This window comes from Penicilliopsis zonata (genome assembly GCF_001890105.1).
Source record: "Penicilliopsis zonata CBS 506.65 unplaced genomic scaffold ASPZOscaffold_28, whole genome shotgun sequence".
Taxonomy (NCBI): domain Eukaryota; kingdom Fungi; phylum Ascomycota; class Eurotiomycetes; order Eurotiales; family Aspergillaceae; genus Penicilliopsis; species Penicilliopsis zonata.
In genome coordinates, this window is record NW_019208934.1 from 199,895 (window position 1) to 216,722 (window position 16,828).

Below are 16,828 nucleotides of genomic sequence, written 5' to 3' on the forward strand. Positions count from 1 at the left end.
AAAGCTTTAAGTAATTATTAAGTACTTATTAATTACTCTACTTCTCTTTTAAGATTTTTATAATTTAATAATATAATACCTTATATAATAGTTAATAAATTTTTATAATCTTTATTAAGTATGCCTAAGTAATTAATAAATAGTTAAAAAATATTTATAGTTATATATTATCTTATATTTTAGCTCTTCTCTTTATTAATTTTAGCTTTTTTTTTTATTTTTTAATTACTTTACTTAAACCTCTTCTTTCTTCTTTTTTAATTAAATCTCTAGTTTCTTTAACTCTAGTACCTTATATTATTATATAAATAATAAGATAAGATAAGTAGCTTTAGATAATTTAAAGTAGTTAGTAAGTACTTAAGAAGTATTAAATAAGTAATTATATACTTATTAGAGGTTCTATTATTCTATAATCTAGACTTTAATAAATAAGAAGAAGAGAAATAGTAATATTTTTAAGAAGCTATAAAATAAATAGTTAATAAGTAGTTAAAAAGTAGTTAAGGAATAATATATAATATATATATATATATATAAAATACCTTCTTAGCTAAGATAATATAAATAATTTATTTTTATATTACTTATATAATAAGAATAATAAATATTAAAATCTATATAATTAATATATTATAAGATATCTTATTTATCTATCTTTACTGCACTAAATAAAAAGTTAATAAGAATAAAAAAAAGTTAAAGGTATTTAATAAATATTTAATAAGTACTTAATAAGTACTTATTAAGTACTTATTAAGACTATTAATACTTACTTTAGTATAGCATCTATTAAACTTAAGTATTTACTAGATATATTAATCTTATAATAAGATTATTTAGCTAAATTAGTATCCTTATAAATAAAATTAAATATTATAGATAAAATATTAAAATATAATTTATTAAGACTAGCTTTAATAACCTTATTTTTCTTATAAATAACTTAATTATATATATTAATATTCTTATACTCTTAAGTAGTTAATAAGTAGTTAAGAAGTACTTATAAAGTACTTATATATTAAAAGACTATATAACTAATTATAATCTTATAAGGATTTATAATTAATTAAAGCTATTATTCTACTCTAAATACTAGTTTCTTAATTTTAATTACCTATAGTTTTTATAATAGTATAAAAAAAGTAAACTTAGTAAAAAATAATAATATCTTTTAATTATTAAAGAATAAAGTAATATTAAGGATTAATTTTATATAGATATTAACCTAAATCTAAAAGATAAATAGTTAATAAGTAATTAAGAAGTACTTAATAAGTAGTTATTAACTAATATATTATTTATTATCTATATTAATTATAATTACTTAAATATTACTACTATAAATAGAATTAAACTTAATAAGGTATTTAGTAACCTTATTTAAAAGAGTAAATACTTTTTTAAAAAGCTTATAATAGCCCTCTATAATTTCTTAATTAGTAAAGACTTAAAGAAGAGTAATAACTAAAAGATATAAATATTTAATAGATAGTTTATAAGTACTTAAGAATTACTTACTTTTAGTATAAGTATAAAAATAAATAATAAAGACTACCTTATTTATCTCTCTTTCTTAAAGATATTTATATAATATATTAATATTAAAAGAATATAATAAGATAAGAAGCTTAATCTATTCTTTAAATATATAAATAATTATTATTTTACTATTCTTAGAATATTTCTCTTAAATATACTCTTAAAGAATAATTAATAAGTAGTTCTAAAGTACTTATTAAGTAGTTTTTAATTACTTACCTTAATAAAAGGATTAGTATTATAAAGATATATAATACTATTATAATATTATCCTATAAGATATATTAAAAGCCTTTACTTTTAAATCACTATATTAATATAATTAAGATTTAAAAATAAATTATAAATTTAAGCTAGTATATATAAATTATATTAATAATAAAATAATTTAAGCTTAAGGCTATAAAGAAACTAGGCTATTTTTATTATTAATAATAAAAAGAAATAGTTAATAAGTAATTAATAAGTACTTAGAAAGTACTTATTAACTACTTTATATTTAAAATATATCTAGAGTTATACTTAGATTATTTATTTTTTTAATAATCTATATAATTCCTCTTATTATTAATTCTGGCGGTTTATATAGTAGTAATAAAGAATACTAATAAATTCTATAAGAAGTAAAAAAAATATAAGGTACTTTAGAAATATTAATTAGTACTAATATAATAAATATAATATTATACTTTAAATATATTAGCTTTTTTAATCCTTAGAGATAATCACTATTTAAAAATAATTAATAATTAATTAGGAAGTACCTTTTAAGTAGTTAAAAACTACTTACTATAATATTTTTATCTTATTATTTATAGCTTAATAATACTATACTTCTTATCTAAAGATATAATCTAATTATTAAAAAGCTCTTTAAGAAAGTTAAGATTTATATTATTATAATCTTTAATAGTACTATAATAATATTTTTTTAAAAAGGAAGGTGTTATATTAATATAATTAATATATAGCTAATATTCCTTATTTATATCCTAAAGATATATTAATATAAATCTTAAAATAGTTATTAAGTACTCCTTAAGTACTTAATAAGTAGTTAAGTATTTACTTATAGGGAAAAAGTGCCTTTTAAATACTAATATATATATAGATAATAACTTATAATAAGATTAATATTTTAGAAAGAAGGCTTTCTTTAAATAATATAAATAAAAATATATTAATAAATTATAATAATAAGTACTCCTTAAGTACTTAAGAAATACTTAAAAGCTACTTACTTATAGATATTTTATTTTCTCTTATTATTCTTTAATAAATTAATATTTTATTATATATATTAAATTTTAGACTAAGTATCCTTTATAAGCTAAGTATAATATAATATATAAAGACTTAGCTTTAAGTATTTATAAACTAAGATACTAGTATAAGTCTAATATTATTATTTTATAGTATAGTTTAAAAAGGAATATTATATCCTTTTTATACTATATTTATTAAATTAATAATATTAAATCTAAAATAATTAATAAATAATTAGAAACTACTTAATAAGTAGTTAAGAAGTATTTATTTCTTATATTAATTATTCTACCTTCTCTTATAATTTACTCTTAATAGACACTATATATATATATCCTAATATATCACTTTTAGAATACTTAGGAAGGTCTTAAGTATATTTAGGAAATAATATCTTAAAAAGATTTAATCTTATATTAGTTAATATAACTTAAGCTATTAGTTCTAGCTCCTAAATATAAATAAAGGTAAAGTAGTTAATAAGTATTTATTAAGTAGTTTTAAAGTAATTAATTATCTTACCTTATATATATCCTTTTTAGAACTATTATAATAGTTTAAATTTTTAAAAATATTAGATAAGCTTTAGTTTTCTATCTTAAAAAGATAAAGTACTTAATAAGTAGTTAAGAAGTAATTAAAGATATTATTTTTATTATATCTTTATAACCTTTAAAGATTATAAAGGAAATTAAAATTTAACTAAAATATAACTATATTTAAATAGTTGAGGTGCCCCACCCCGTCGCCAAGCCATTCTCAAATAGGTTAGAGGGGCGCCGCACTAATTTCACGGGGCACCTGACCTGTGTACTCATCTATAACTAGTGACCTTTATAGAATAAACCTTAGTCATGTCTTATAATAGTATGTATTCAGGCCTTTTTGCCAATACTAACCCATATAGCCTTTTGAAAAACACCTAGTCAGCTTATCTTAGTAGACCAGCCGAGATATCTAAAGCTGACCCTTATTAGTAACTGCACCTGTTCACAATAGACACACGACTTTACCCATGATTCTATAGTAATCTATATGCTAGTAGGACCCTGATTAGTCATGTTTTATTGATATTACGGCTATTCCTGGGCGTCAGCCTAATTTGCCAAGTCTTATAGTAACCCCGCCTCCAGCCCCGGGGAAGGAATTGTCATTCCTCACCATATCCATCATGTCGCTTTCAGACACAGAAGACGTGGTTGTGGTGGATTCCCGCGATATTTGTGACTTCAACGAACAAAACATTCTTCCTCTTCCAGCAGAGGAGCTCAAGAAGATCCGAGATTGGCTGCAGCCCACACCGTATGATCTAGAGAGATCTGAATTCTCAAGACATCGGGCATCATATCTTGCAGGCACCGGGCAGTGGCTTCTGTCCACAACTACCTATCAAAAATGGCATCAAGGCGATGCGAATGGCCTCCTTTGGATCAAAGGCATCCCCGGATCCGGAAAATCTGTCATGGCAGCCTCGATCATCGACCAGCTCCGCAAGGAAGAGGTCCCAGTCCTTTCCTTCTTTTTCCGCCAGATCATTGATGCAAACCACCAGCCGGTAGCTGCGTTGCGAGATTGGCTGTGCCAAATGCTTCCCTACAGCCCACCCTTGCAAGTCCGGCTGAAAGATGACTACCTGAAGAAGAGTCGCTCGGTGGATAGTCTATCTCCAAGCGATCTCTGGAAAGATCTCAAGCTTGCTCTGGCTGCCTTCCCCAAGGCCTACTGCGTCACCGATGCCTTGGACGAGATGGATCAGGGCAACGATGACTTTCTCCACGATTTGGCCGAGCTGGGCCAATGGCGCCCTGCCAATGTCAAAGTCCTCATTACCTCACGCCCAGTGATCGCTGTAGAGTCTCCCTTACGGCAGTTCCGTATACCACATCTTCGCTTGGAGGAACGCCTCGTCGATATTGATATTGCTGCCTATGTGCAATACAGACTGCGAAACTCCTCCGTCCCCCACGAATACTGGGATCTTATCACCGAAGCCGTGCCTGGTCGAGCCAATGGTCTCTTCTTACATGCAAAGCTTTCAATGGACGCGTTTGTCGAGCCGGAAGCCAACGCTCAGGAGGTCCTTGAAAAACTGCCAGCGGACCTGAACGTGATGTATAACAACCTCTTGCGCGAACATGCAAAGCGCTCGCATGTTCCAGACGAATTGCAGCTTCTCGTCTTGCAGTTTGTCACTCATGCCACCCGGCCATTGCGTCTTTTAGAGATTGCGGAGATGGTCCAGACAACCCATGCTTTGGTGGGAGAACGCAGCCTGAAAGAGACCAAAGACCTCATCCGGGCTGCTTGTGGCCCGCTACTGGAGGTCCTGCACGACGAGACCGTCTCTGTTGTTCACCACTCCTTTACCGAGTTTCTCAAAGGATTCACTCGTGTCTCGGATGGTGCAAGCTACCCGATCCTTGAGACTGGCCCGACTAACCAACGCCTTGCCATGGTATGCTTGGGCTATCTACAATCTGGATGTCTGGACAACTTGGATATCAAGCAACGCAGTAAGCAGGACGAGTTCTATCGACCCAAAAAGGCTCAGCAGAGTGCAATCAGGCTGCAATTCCCATTCCTGGAATACGCAGCGGAGAACTGGTACATCCACACACGTCGTGCAGTACTTGCTGGTGCAGATATGTCATCGTTCTACATGGCTCTGGATACCTTCATGGCAGATAACCAGAGATTCACTGCCTGGCTGGATCTCGACTGGCCCGAGCATTTGATCCAAGGGCTCACTCCACTCCATGTTGCTGCTCGGACGGGGCTGGCGCAATACACTGCACGCTTGCTTGCAGGGGGCGGTGCAGACCCAAATGCGAAGAGCTTTGCTGGTGATCCTCCACTCTACTGGGCTGCTTCAGCCGGCCATGCAGACGTCGCACAGCTTCTCATTGACAACGGGGCGGATCCAGACGGAGAGGCGCACGAAGGATACAAACCGCTCCATATCGCTGCCACCAAGAACCGAGCTGGTGTCGTCAAGGTCCTGCTGGCTGCTGGGGTCGACCCGCTCACTCCAAAGACAAGAGAAAAACCGGGCAGATTCTGTGGCAATGCGCCGCGTTCAGTTGGTCATACACCGCTGATGTATGCCTGTCAACACGGGCATGCTGAAGCCGTGGCGGAGTTTCTTCCATATCTTACAGATCCCGAAACCCTCATCCGTGCCCTTTCTTGGTCGGCAGGGTCGGGGCACGCAGCCTGTGTGGACTTGATTGTCCGATATCCAGGCGTAGACGCGAACTCCAAGTACATGGGAGAGACTCCACTGTTCAAAGCCTGCAATGAAGGATCGTTGAAGACAATCAAGGTTCTTCTCCGAGCAGGTGCAGATCCCAATACCTTCAACTCTTATCCAGTGGATGAGTTTAGTGGAAATTTCCTTATGAATCGACGTCACCCCTCAACGCACCCAGACGGTCCGAGAGGCTACACTGCATTACAGGCACTGTGCGGAATCAACAAAAGGCTACATGAGCGCAACCCTACCGTGGAGTGTGTTCCCGTCCTTCTCGAGGCTGGTGCGGATGTTCACTTGAAGTCTCCCGAAGGCAAAACAGCCTTGCATTATGCCTGTGAAACCAATATAGAGATTGCAAAACTGCTATTAGATGCCGGAGCAGATCCTACTGCTGAAGACGACCGTGGCAATACAATCCTCCATACTGATGGATCTACAGACAAAGAGTTGCTGCCTCTGGTATTGGACTCAGGGCTTATTGATATCAGGAAGCTCACAGCAGGGCCTTTGCACTGTCGGATCAATGGCTTGCATATCGAGTCTGTCCTGGAGTTCCTCAAGTACAAACCAAATGTCAACGCCACTGGATTGAATGGCAATGGTTCTCTCCATGTGGTGGTTAGTCGCTTCAGCACCTCTTCCAAAGGTGCTGTCATCGATGCTTTACTATCAGCAGGTGCTGATCCCAATCTGCAAAATCAAAAGGGCGAGACACCGTTGCATTTGATGATTCACGACCCTCAGATTGAAATGGTGTCCAAGCTGGTCAATGCAGGGGCAAACATTGAGCTCCGGGATGCCCAGGGCCAGACAGCTCTCTTCAAAAGCGTCATGTCTGCGCCGTTCAAGGACATTGATGATAGACCTGAACTTTTCAAGACACTCATTGAGCTAGGTGCTAGACTCGATACGCGGGACAACAAGGGCCGAACTATCCTGCACCACGTCGTCAGGAATACCAGTCGTTTGAAATATCTGATAGGCATTATGGATTTCGATCCTTCCGTTGTGGACAACAAAGGAAACACGCTCTTCCTTGAGGCTGCTTCGAAGAAAAAGTCACCCGACAAGGTGAAGATATATAGGCATCTGAAGAAGCTAGGGGTTGATATCGAGCAACCCAACAATCACGGAAAGACGGTATTGCACAAGATGTGCGCGCGAAAACCAGAAGCCAGCAGTTGGAAACCTGCTCTAGAGAGTGCCTTTGACTACGTCCTTCAAGTGTGCAAGAATCCGAGTCCTCAGGATGTCGATGGCATTCAGCCGTTGCATATTGCGGCTGCTGTATCGGAAATCCATGTTTTCAAACTGCTCAATGCTGGCGCAAATGTGTTCAGCGTCACAAACCAAGGCATGACGGTGCTTCATATTGCAGCTCGAGCCCGACAACCCGGGATCATCGGCCTCATTATCTCACACCTCGCTGGCCTGGAAGATGTCAAACTGAAAGCCTTTCTAAACCAGAAAAACGCTGAAGGAAACGCAGCGCTTCACTATGCTTGCTCCTCCGGTCGTCCCGAAACAGTTAATTTGCTGTTAGATGCCGGGGCAGATCCTAATTTGCCAGACAAAGATGGATATACGCCTTTCTTCCAGTCATGTGTCGAATTTGAAGTTGAACAAGCACGATGGAAAAGAATCGGCAAGAATGACACTACTAAAGCCCTCAAAACAGCCAGTGTTTTGATCAGTAACACTCCGCTACTAATTGATGGCCATGAAAAGCTCGATTGGCGCTCTCATGGTTTGGAGGAAGAGTCAGGCTCAACCCGTCTAGATGAAATTTTGATTTCCCTGGATCTTCACGGCGCCAATATTGATGAACTCTCCCTTCGAGCTGCATTACACACTGCTGTATCGAATCAACGCGACTATACTGCCGAGTGCCTCTTACGTCTGCAGTCTCGCTTCCCCAACATGAATTTCGGAGATTCAGACAATGAAGAAGTAATTGCCTGCAAGGTCCGTCTAGAGGAAGAACGGTCATCATTAAGGGAGAAAGAAAGGAAGGACAAAACAAGAGAAATGGTAGTAAGATCACGCAGTGACTTTCGAGTTTCCCATACGCTGAAGCTGCTCGGTCTTCGCCAATATGATCTCCTGGAACAGAGAATGCCAGAGATCGATATTTCCGAGCTTAACTGGAGGTATATCTCTCTCCCGCACAGACTGGTGAGCTTCGGGCTGTCAGACCTCCTGGATCGTGTTTGTCCTAGTGATGCCGCATTGAAATTCGATGACCATGAATGGTGCAACCAGGCAGAGGATGCAAATCACTGCCATCGAAACATTGCCACGCCACTTCTCATCACGGCATGCAGACGTCATCTGCCTAACATGGCTGTGGTGCGACTCCTGGTGGAAAAGATGGGCGTGAATATAAACGCCAAATGCAGAGATACTAAAAACGAGTTTACGCCGGCTAGTGGTGTCCTCCATGAACTTGCAGGGGGGAAGACATGGTGGAATGTTCACCAGGCTTTGCCATACTTGATACGACAGGGTGCGGATCTAGAACTGCGCAACGAACATGGAGAGACACCCTTACACATTGCATTGGACTTTCAAAAGTTCAAGGGTGTTTTCTACAAGGAAGCCGTGCGAATCCTTCTGAAGAGCGGCGCGGACGTCAACGCTGTGAATAGCAAAGGAGAGACATGCTTATCAAAGGCCGGCACTGATCTCGAGCTGATCGAGTTGCTTCTATCCCATGGGGCTAAAGTTTCGCCCGCGGCCATATTCTCCGCGATTGAGCTGCAACAGGTTGAAATCCTGGAATTATTTCTCTCCCAAGGAGACTATGCCAATATGAGACGACCCAAGGCTGACAAGCCAGAAAGGGCGGGACCACTTGGCACCAGGATTGAAGATTCTGAGATGTATCCTTTGTTGTATACAGTGATGTTCAAGGTTGAGCATACCCGCGATAGAGACCCCAAACTCGCTGTTTCAAAGACGCGTATGATGACAACAGTTCTGCAGCATGGTGCGGACCCTTACGCCACCTATATCAAGCTCCATCGAGTCAGGAGCACATCTTTTGCAGACGACGACTCTTCAGGTCCATGCTGGGAGCCTAAACAATACACCATTATACACGAGATCCTGAGCACTGGAGATGTGGTCCAGCCATTATTCCAACTTCCATTCCTCGAGCTTGAAAGACGGGACGCCAGAGGCCAGACATTGCTTTTTGCTGCCTCGCAGAATAGCAGGAGACTCACTGAGAATATCGAATGTGCCAACGGTGTCACCAAGACGCCATTTCAAGAGCTTCTTGACCGCGGCGCAGACATCACAGCGCAGGATACAGATGGCAAAACGATTCTTCACAATCTTATCAGGCAGAGCCCCAATAAAGACTTTATCACTAATATCAAGGCTCTCCTCGCTAGGAAGCCCTCTCTTGTGTGCGTCACTGATAACGCTGGTGACAGTCCACTCCACTATGTGCTTAGAGGATCATCAATACACTTGGAATACATTGATCTACTGCTGGAACACGGCGCCGATCCTCTCCAGCCCGACTCAAACGGTGATACAGCTCTCCACATCCTAGGTCGAAGGCCTCTCACTTACAAAGGGCACTTCAAACGATTTCAAGATGCTGGCGTTGACATCAATGCGCGCAACAAAAAGGGCAATACCCCGCTTTTCAAATTTGTTGAATTGGGCTCCCTGGGAGCTGAAAGTTTCTTCTGGGGCATGCCAGACGATGAGAAACTTGGTGAAAATCCTGGTTTGTTATTCTTCAAGGAGGCCGGTGCTGATTTCTTTGCCCGTAATCATGTTGGATCCTCACTGCTTCATGTGCTGGCTGCTAGAAAGATTTCGGATAGACGATACATCAGCACTGAGGATTCAGAGGCACGGATTCGAAGGTTTGTGGCGGCATTTCGGTTTTTGATGGATATGGGCTTGGATCCTATGCTTGAGGATGTTCAGCAGCGGACTTCTTTGGATGTTGCCGCCGCTTGTGGCAATGAACATCTTCTCAAGCTTTTTGAGCGGAAGCCGATGGAGTAACAGTGGACTCAGTTTCTAGGTATATCATTTATCATTGGATCTATTCAGATTCCAGCTGTTTGAAGCTCTAAATTAAATATGAAATTCACCTGCCTACTGCGACTCATAGGTTTTGGATACTCTCACATCTATTTTTATATTTAAAATTACTATGCTAAGAAAGTAATTAATTATTGATATAAATTATATTATGTTAATGAATAATTCTATTAACTATATATTTCATCAGCTATCTTAATTTAAAGAATTAAGAGGAATATTATAAATAATATTAAAAGAAGATATTAAGTTAGGAAATAATTTAAAAATAATTAGGGATGTCATGAGATTTAGAGATACTAGGTGGCTGGTTGTTCCCCAAGAAATCTAAACTTCTCTTTCACTTAACCTTATCATTCTAAAATGCCTCTTAGGGCTACCAAAGCCCGCAGAATACTCTCTATTTATTCTAATTCCTATCTATCCATGATGATAGCTCAACCATTTAGCACTATGAGAGAAAGGGCATCTAAAACCGTGTTTTCTAGTAGGATTTCACCTCTTCCGCCGTAAGAGGCTTCTGGCTAACTGAATGCTAGATTGTGACGCTGAGGAGCTCTTTACATATTCCGCTCAGAGATGGCTGTGGGATGAGCCGGCTCAGCTACAACGCAGATATGTCCGGTTCAATCTGGACGCCCTGGTCGAGATTGCCGAGAAAGCTGCAGGAGATGATGCCGTCTGCGTGCAGGTATCAAAGCTGCCAGAAGGAAATTTCAACAAGACTTTTCTGGCAAAAATGCAAGACGGGAAACAGCTAGTTGTCAAGATCCCGAATCCAAATGCAGGGCCTGGTCATTACACTACAGCCTCTGAAGTAGCCAGCATGGAATATGTGATTGTTTCCTTCTGCCTTTTTTCTACTACACAGATTCTGAACTGTCTTATAGGTCCGAAAACTCGGTATCCCTGTCCCCAAAGTACTGGGATATTGCTCCCGGCCCAGCGAGAGCAAGCTTGGAGCAGAATATATTGTGATGGAGAAAGCCCCCGGAGTGGAACTGGGCCGACGATGGGACCAGCTCAAGGCGCGAGACAAGCTGTCCATTGTGAAACAACTCGCCGGTATCACTTGCACTCTCGCTCAATCACGATTCCCATGCTATGGATCCCTGTACAAAAGGCGGGACGTGGCTCCATCAGAGAGCATACCTGTTGACGATGAGTTTGCCATTGGACCCACGGTTGGACGGGCATGGTTTGATGATAGAAGAGGAGAGGTTGATGTTCCGCGGGGGCCTTGTGTGTTATCATTCCTCTTATAAGTTTACTGTGAATACTGCTTCTAACGTTCCTCTAAGGGCCCTCTGCAGACAGCGTTATAAAAGCCCTGGTTCAGCGAGAAACAAAATGTCTGGAAACGTTCCCAACTTTTCCGCGAGATCGCCAGCAAGGGATATTCAGTGGACCTGGTGGCTACCATCCAAGCAAGGAAGCGAAACTATCCGTGCTGCAGGACTTGATCAAGGTATCGCCGTATCTGATCCCGCGTGGCGAGGCGCTCTCTGCTGGTATGATTTGGCATAACGATCTGCACACGGAGAATATCTTCATAGACAATGTGGACTGCCGGATCACCAGCATCATAGACTGGCAGGGGGTGCCTATCTACCCGATGTTCCTCGCCACACATCACCCATCGCTGATCGACTATGAAGGCCCAAAGCCGGAGGGCTTCGTTTCCCCTACGCTTCCTGACAACCTGGACACGCTTGACCCAGAAGCAAAAAAGGCGGCCAAGGAGCTATTCCTCTGCCAGTCACTGTGGCTGTCATATGAAATAGAAGTGCAGAGAGCTGTGCCGAATCTGCTGCACACCTTCCGGCACCGGGATACATTACCAGGTCAGATCCTGGGGATTACCGGGTCCATTTACGACGATGGAGAAGCATACGTACAACGCCTTCTTACAGAGGTCACCAAAGCCGACGTTTGGAAACAAATAGTTGGAGAAGACAACATCCCATGCCCGTTGCATTATTCCAAGCAGGACATGGCAAAACAACAGTCAGAGTATGCCAAGTGGGAACGGGACGTTGAATACAAGGCTCGCGTGCTGGATGCGCTGGGGGTCTACACGGGGTGGAACGGAGCTGTATCTCCTAAGGATTATGACCAGATGGCCCAAAGGCTCGCAGTAGTAAAGGAGCAGTTCCTGGCCCGAGAGTCTGCCAATGACCAAGAGAGAGCGTTATGGGAGGAGGTTTGGCCATTTAGAAGTTGAGTGGTTGGCCGATGGACTCAGCTTTATAGACACGAAGTACATGTAGAAGATTTCTAGGGGGTATTGAGAGGCAGAATCAATGCGATAACAGTAACTAGATACAGAAAATTTTTGATCCCTGACAACCTGACAAAGGGTCTTTATTCCATCTTAAACCACTCGTGAGCCAGAAAGTCATCCACGCTCAGGCGCTGCTCCGGATCATAGCGAAATATCTTATATAAAAGCTCCGCCATTAGCCTCTGCTCTTCTTTAGGTGTCACCGACCTTCGTGGCTCTGATTGAACAACTTCCACAGGCGTATCCAGCGCCACCTCGAGAGACCATTCTTTCGCGGCATCTCCCCCCCCCCCTCGAAGCCATTTTCCCTGGTCGTCAAAAAAGTCCCTCCGCACCTCCCATTCAACCCACCACGCTCGCGGTGGCTGGCCGAATAAACGGACCATCTCTGCTAGAAGTTCAACTCGGTCATAAATCATGTAGAAGAGCGGTATTTGCTCGTGAATTCCGAAGAGTGTACAGGCCAGCGCCCAGATGTCACAGGACAGGCCGACGGAGTTCTCCTCCTCTTGTAAAGCCTCAGGCGGTAGATAGTTCTCCGGCATTCCCAACGCCTCCGGCGGCGCTGAGATCGAGTATGCCTCGCTAAAGTCAATCACACACATTGTGTCAGTGAGATATTTGTCGGCCAGCCGGGAGATATCGGATGGAATGGTTAGATATTGCGGCGAAGATGCCGGAAGGTCTTTACCTAACCCAGTACGCACATAGGCCCGCTCAGAATGGCCTAAGAGTGCGAGCAACTCGTCTTCGGGTAATTGGTTGAGGTTATGATTTAGCTTGACGAGGATATTGGAAGGCCGAAAGTCTGCAAAAGTTGTCAATCTCAAGTGTACTTTTGAAGAGGAGTACCAAGGCAAAGGATACCTCCGTGACAGAGGCAGTGCATATGCAGGAATTGCATGGCGAGTGCAGCCTGGTAGGCCCCTTTCCGCAATATACGCCCGGGATCCATGCCGAGCTCTATCCATAGACCCGGCGAGACACAGGGACCAAGAATTGGGAGCACGATACATTGGTGCGACCCATTTGGGCCATCAATAGAGAATGAATCTAGGGGGGTTGCAATTTGTTCGGCGCCTGGAACTGATTTATCAAAGCGCGTCAAGATCAAATCAGGAACAGCCCCTTGGTTCACGTCCCCAGCCATGGACTTGACAACGACATATCTCGACAGAGCCAGACAGTGCCGAGGCCACCATGACCTAGTTTTTGAATGACATGATATCGTTCAGATGGGCCAAGGGTATCACCTAGATGGATAGGGTGGAAACCACCAGGTTGATAGTCCTCCAAGGGTTCGAGGTCTTCATCTACCCCTTCCAGATAGGTGCCGTAAAGAGTGGGAGGCGCGTGGTCAAGAAATCTGTCCTCTTCAAAGTGTGACTGACTGTCGCTCAACATGGTTCTTGGCTTGAAGAATTTTCTAGTTGCGGGGAGAAGACCGAGGAAGATTTGTGAGAGACAGCAGATGAGAGTCGCAGACAAAAAGGCCTCAAGGTAGACTTTTAGCATCAGAACATACGCGCGCCAAAGACCATCGACTCAATATGTTAACCACTAATAAAAATAAACAAGCTGATAGAAAGAGTACAAAATATACTATAAATAGTAAGGAGGTTATGTCCAATATCTGACGGGGAAAGATAGATAACTGGTAGACCATAATAAACGCTATAAATAATACTATAGACAAAGCCGTGATAAATACAGAATTCCCGGGTAATGATTATCACTTGAACGTCAAAGATCATAAGAATCAGGCTCATGTGGAAACTTTAATTACTATGCTGGGAAACGACAGCGAGGTCCAGCTGGGCGTTGAGCCAGACAGCTCACTGCCGCATCAGCAGTAGGAAATTTATAGTTACTATCTAGTGATGTGCATGTAGCCAAGTCTCTGCTTATACCAGGAAAAATGAACTTTAAAGACATGAGATCAAAAACCAAGGATGATAGGATAAGAGCCTTTCTATGCCAACTCCTACAGAGAAGTATCTATGTTTATAGGGATCTAAGTGGCAGGCTGGTCCTAGATCATCCTAGCCAATATTAAAACATGATTATGCGCTCTGTAGGTTAACTATATACTCATCCCTCTACTCTCTCAACAGCGGTTTGCTCTCACCCACACCCACTTTATCATCACTAGATTTCCTCTCAGCCAAGCCCAAGAATACTAACCCCCCCTGGACCATCGCAAAAACACCATAACCTCCCGCCGCCCAGCCAACTCTTAGATACCAATAAATAGACATGAATGGGAGTAAGAAGTCTTCCTCGCTTCAAATCTTCACACGGAAAAGCCATGACGCCGCCAACACTCCAAAGACAACACCCTGTAACGCGCAATCCTGGATCCTCATCATTCCCTGATCGGGCGACGGCGATGACAGCTGGGAGCGAAGCTGGATTGCCTGGGGGACAATTGAGCACACACTGAGCAAGGTCGTAAGAGGGCTGACGATAAAGAAGTTCCAACCTGCAAAGAGATTGACGCCGAACCCAGGGGATTGTTCATTAGGATCATGGAATAGGGTAGAATCAAGGGCATCAGTGATAACGGGGAATAGCGAGATAAAGCCGAAGACAAGGTAAAGCGCTGCGACAAGTATCCGGTAGGGGATGGGGAATTGGGGATCAGGATGCATCAGGGAAAAGATGAAGCTTGATGTTTCTTAATTTAGTAAATCAATAATGTAGGCGTAGGGAATCTCATAGCAGCAACAGCAGCACCCAAACAACACCAAGCTGAGCAAGATTCAGCCAATCCCCAATTGATCTTGGAGTATTAACAAAGAAGTCCAGCTCCCAGGTAACATTAATAGTGTAGAAGAAAGCAAGAGTCAATTGTTCAGTGGCATTAATAAGATTCAGGAGGATATAGAGTAGGGATAAGCCAGTGCCAGTCTTCTGGGCCCAGATGCGGTGAAGCTGAGGGAGGAATGATCCCACAGTGAGACAGATAAGAGCCCTAGAATATATTTCAGAATTATCAATAATTTAGTCTCCTGGACAATCAAATGGAGACCTACACACGAAGCCAGTTGGGGCAGGATGGTATCATTTCAGGCAAAGGCGTCTCCTGACCTCGGCAGCACTGTAGGCCAAGTGGTCTTAATTAGACATAGATTTTATCCATCTTATAATCTATATAGATATTCCCTACATCTAGTATATATCAAGGGCTAGGAGCCTGATACTTGGATGCTCGCTGAACGAGGGATTAACATAAACATTTCCTATAATGTATATGAAGATACTCTTTGGTTAGCTACTATAATGGTTATTATAATGTCCTTCAAGTGCTCCTTCAAGTCGGAGCGCAGTTCAGCGCCAAAACCCTAAACCCTAACCCTAAACCCAAAACCTCCCAACACTTACCAAATTTGTTACTGTCTTGGATGCAGTCTGTAGTGCTGGCCACCACCAACTGGCGGACACAATGATTACCAATGGTGCCCATCCTGGACTGAAATCTGACCAGCTGGTGTACCTGTCTGCACGCTGATGCATCGGAAGGCCATTATATGACCATGTAGATGTTGCTCATAACTGGCAAAGAAGGCAGTCTGGGAGCGGTTCCATGGGATTCCATATCCATCCTGGTTTATAGAATATCCAGAGGCAACTCCTGCACTACGAGAGGCATTTTGCAATGAAGGGAGAGTCGATCATATCGACTGATACCATTATTCTGTGCTACTCTTCAAGTCCTCCAGCCATTTCTGCGCATTTTCCTTCTCATCATCCGCATAGACTGCAAATTTGGATGTCTTCACCCCCTCCACACGCTCAAAGAGCTCCGCAATCATCTTTTCTGCCTCCTCGCGATTGCCCTGTTTCCACTCTGTCGCGGCAATTGTCTTGCAGCTCCCGATGGATTGGGGGGAAGACTTGCCAACTTTATTGTCTAGCCAGTCCAGACACTGCACAGCCAAAGCGTTTGACTCGGCATATCTGTCTGTATTCTGGGCCAGGAATTCAGAAAGGTTTTTCAGAGGCACAAGATCAGTTGGGCCCTGTCTTCTGGCGACCAGCAGCCTTTGGATTGCCTCTGCCTCGGTCTTCCGGCCAAGTTCAGTATTTGCATGGGCGATAGCATACAGAAAATATCTCCACTGCTTAAAGTCGGTCGTGTAAAGGTCGGACTTCGACTCCTCATAGCGAAGTTTCTCGAGTAGGATCTTGAGAACCACTTCGATTTTCTCTTGCTGAGGTGCCGAGCCGTACTTTTCATCCAGGTTGTACTGTTGAAACTCCTCTGCTGGGATGGCAGTGAGGATAGGGTAGGAGTCTTTATAGGTCCATGTATCCCAGAACGGGGAGATGGGGATGGCTGTCTCCCAAGGGAAATCGGTTGGGCCAGACTTGTTAGAATACCGGAACTGCATTGTATGGCGGTTCAAAGT

At 41.6% G+C, this 16,828-nt stretch overlaps 5 protein-coding genes across 5 annotated transcripts; 2 read left to right on the top strand and 3 right to left on the bottom strand.

Moving 5' to 3' along the window:
• Positions 1 to 3,813: 3,813 nt before the first annotated feature.
• On the top strand, positions 3,814 to 6,602 carry ASPZODRAFT_1313164 (hypothetical protein). The gene is made up of 3 exons (XM_022722729.1): positions 3,814 to 3,852; positions 3,922 to 6,328; positions 6,384 to 6,602. The coding sequence occupies exons 2-3, from the start codon at positions 3,983 to 3,985 to the stop codon at positions 6,411 to 6,413; spliced, it is 2,376 nt and encodes a 791-aa protein (XP_022577012.1). The 5' UTR covers positions 3,814 to 3,852; positions 3,922 to 3,982; the 3' UTR covers positions 6,414 to 6,602.
• Positions 6,603 to 10,539: 3,937 nt separating this feature from the next.
• Positions 10,540 to 12,477, top strand: ASPZODRAFT_105245 (hypothetical protein). The gene is made up of 4 exons (XM_022720893.1): positions 10,540 to 10,619; positions 10,672 to 10,967; positions 11,023 to 11,374; positions 11,434 to 12,477. Exons 1-4 carry the CDS (start codon positions 10,559 to 10,561, stop codon positions 12,354 to 12,356), a joined length of 1,632 nt encoding a protein of 543 aa, XP_022577013.1. The 5' UTR covers positions 10,540 to 10,558; the 3' UTR covers positions 12,357 to 12,477.
• A 28-nt stretch (positions 12,478 to 12,505) lies between these two features.
• On the bottom strand, positions 12,506 to 14,035 carry ASPZODRAFT_2119916 (hypothetical protein; the record flags this gene model as incomplete). Its single annotated transcript, XM_022727790.1, has 2 exons — positions 13,284 to 14,035; positions 12,506 to 13,224 (listed from the first exon to the last, which is right to left on the bottom strand). Coding segments are annotated over exons 1-2 (1,002 nt in total), but the record flags the coding sequence as incomplete, so codon positions are not given.
• Positions 14,036 to 14,701: 666 nt separating this feature from the next.
• ASPZODRAFT_76718 (hypothetical protein) lies at positions 14,702 to 15,483 on the bottom strand (the record flags this gene model as incomplete). Its single annotated transcript, XM_022730118.1, has 3 exons — positions 14,702 to 15,083; positions 15,145 to 15,390; positions 15,452 to 15,483. 3 exons carry the CDS (start codon positions 15,481 to 15,483, stop codon positions 14,702 to 14,704), a joined length of 660 nt encoding a protein of 219 aa, XP_022577015.1.
• A 625-nt stretch (positions 15,484 to 16,108) lies between these two features.
• Positions 16,109 to 16,810, bottom strand: ASPZODRAFT_76808 (hypothetical protein; the record flags this gene model as incomplete). Its single annotated transcript, XM_022730128.1, has 2 exons — positions 16,109 to 16,460; positions 16,539 to 16,810. The coding sequence occupies 2 exons, from the start codon at positions 16,808 to 16,810 to the stop codon at positions 16,109 to 16,111; spliced, it is 624 nt and encodes a 207-aa protein (XP_022577016.1).
• Positions 16,811 to 16,828: the final 18 nt, after the last annotated feature.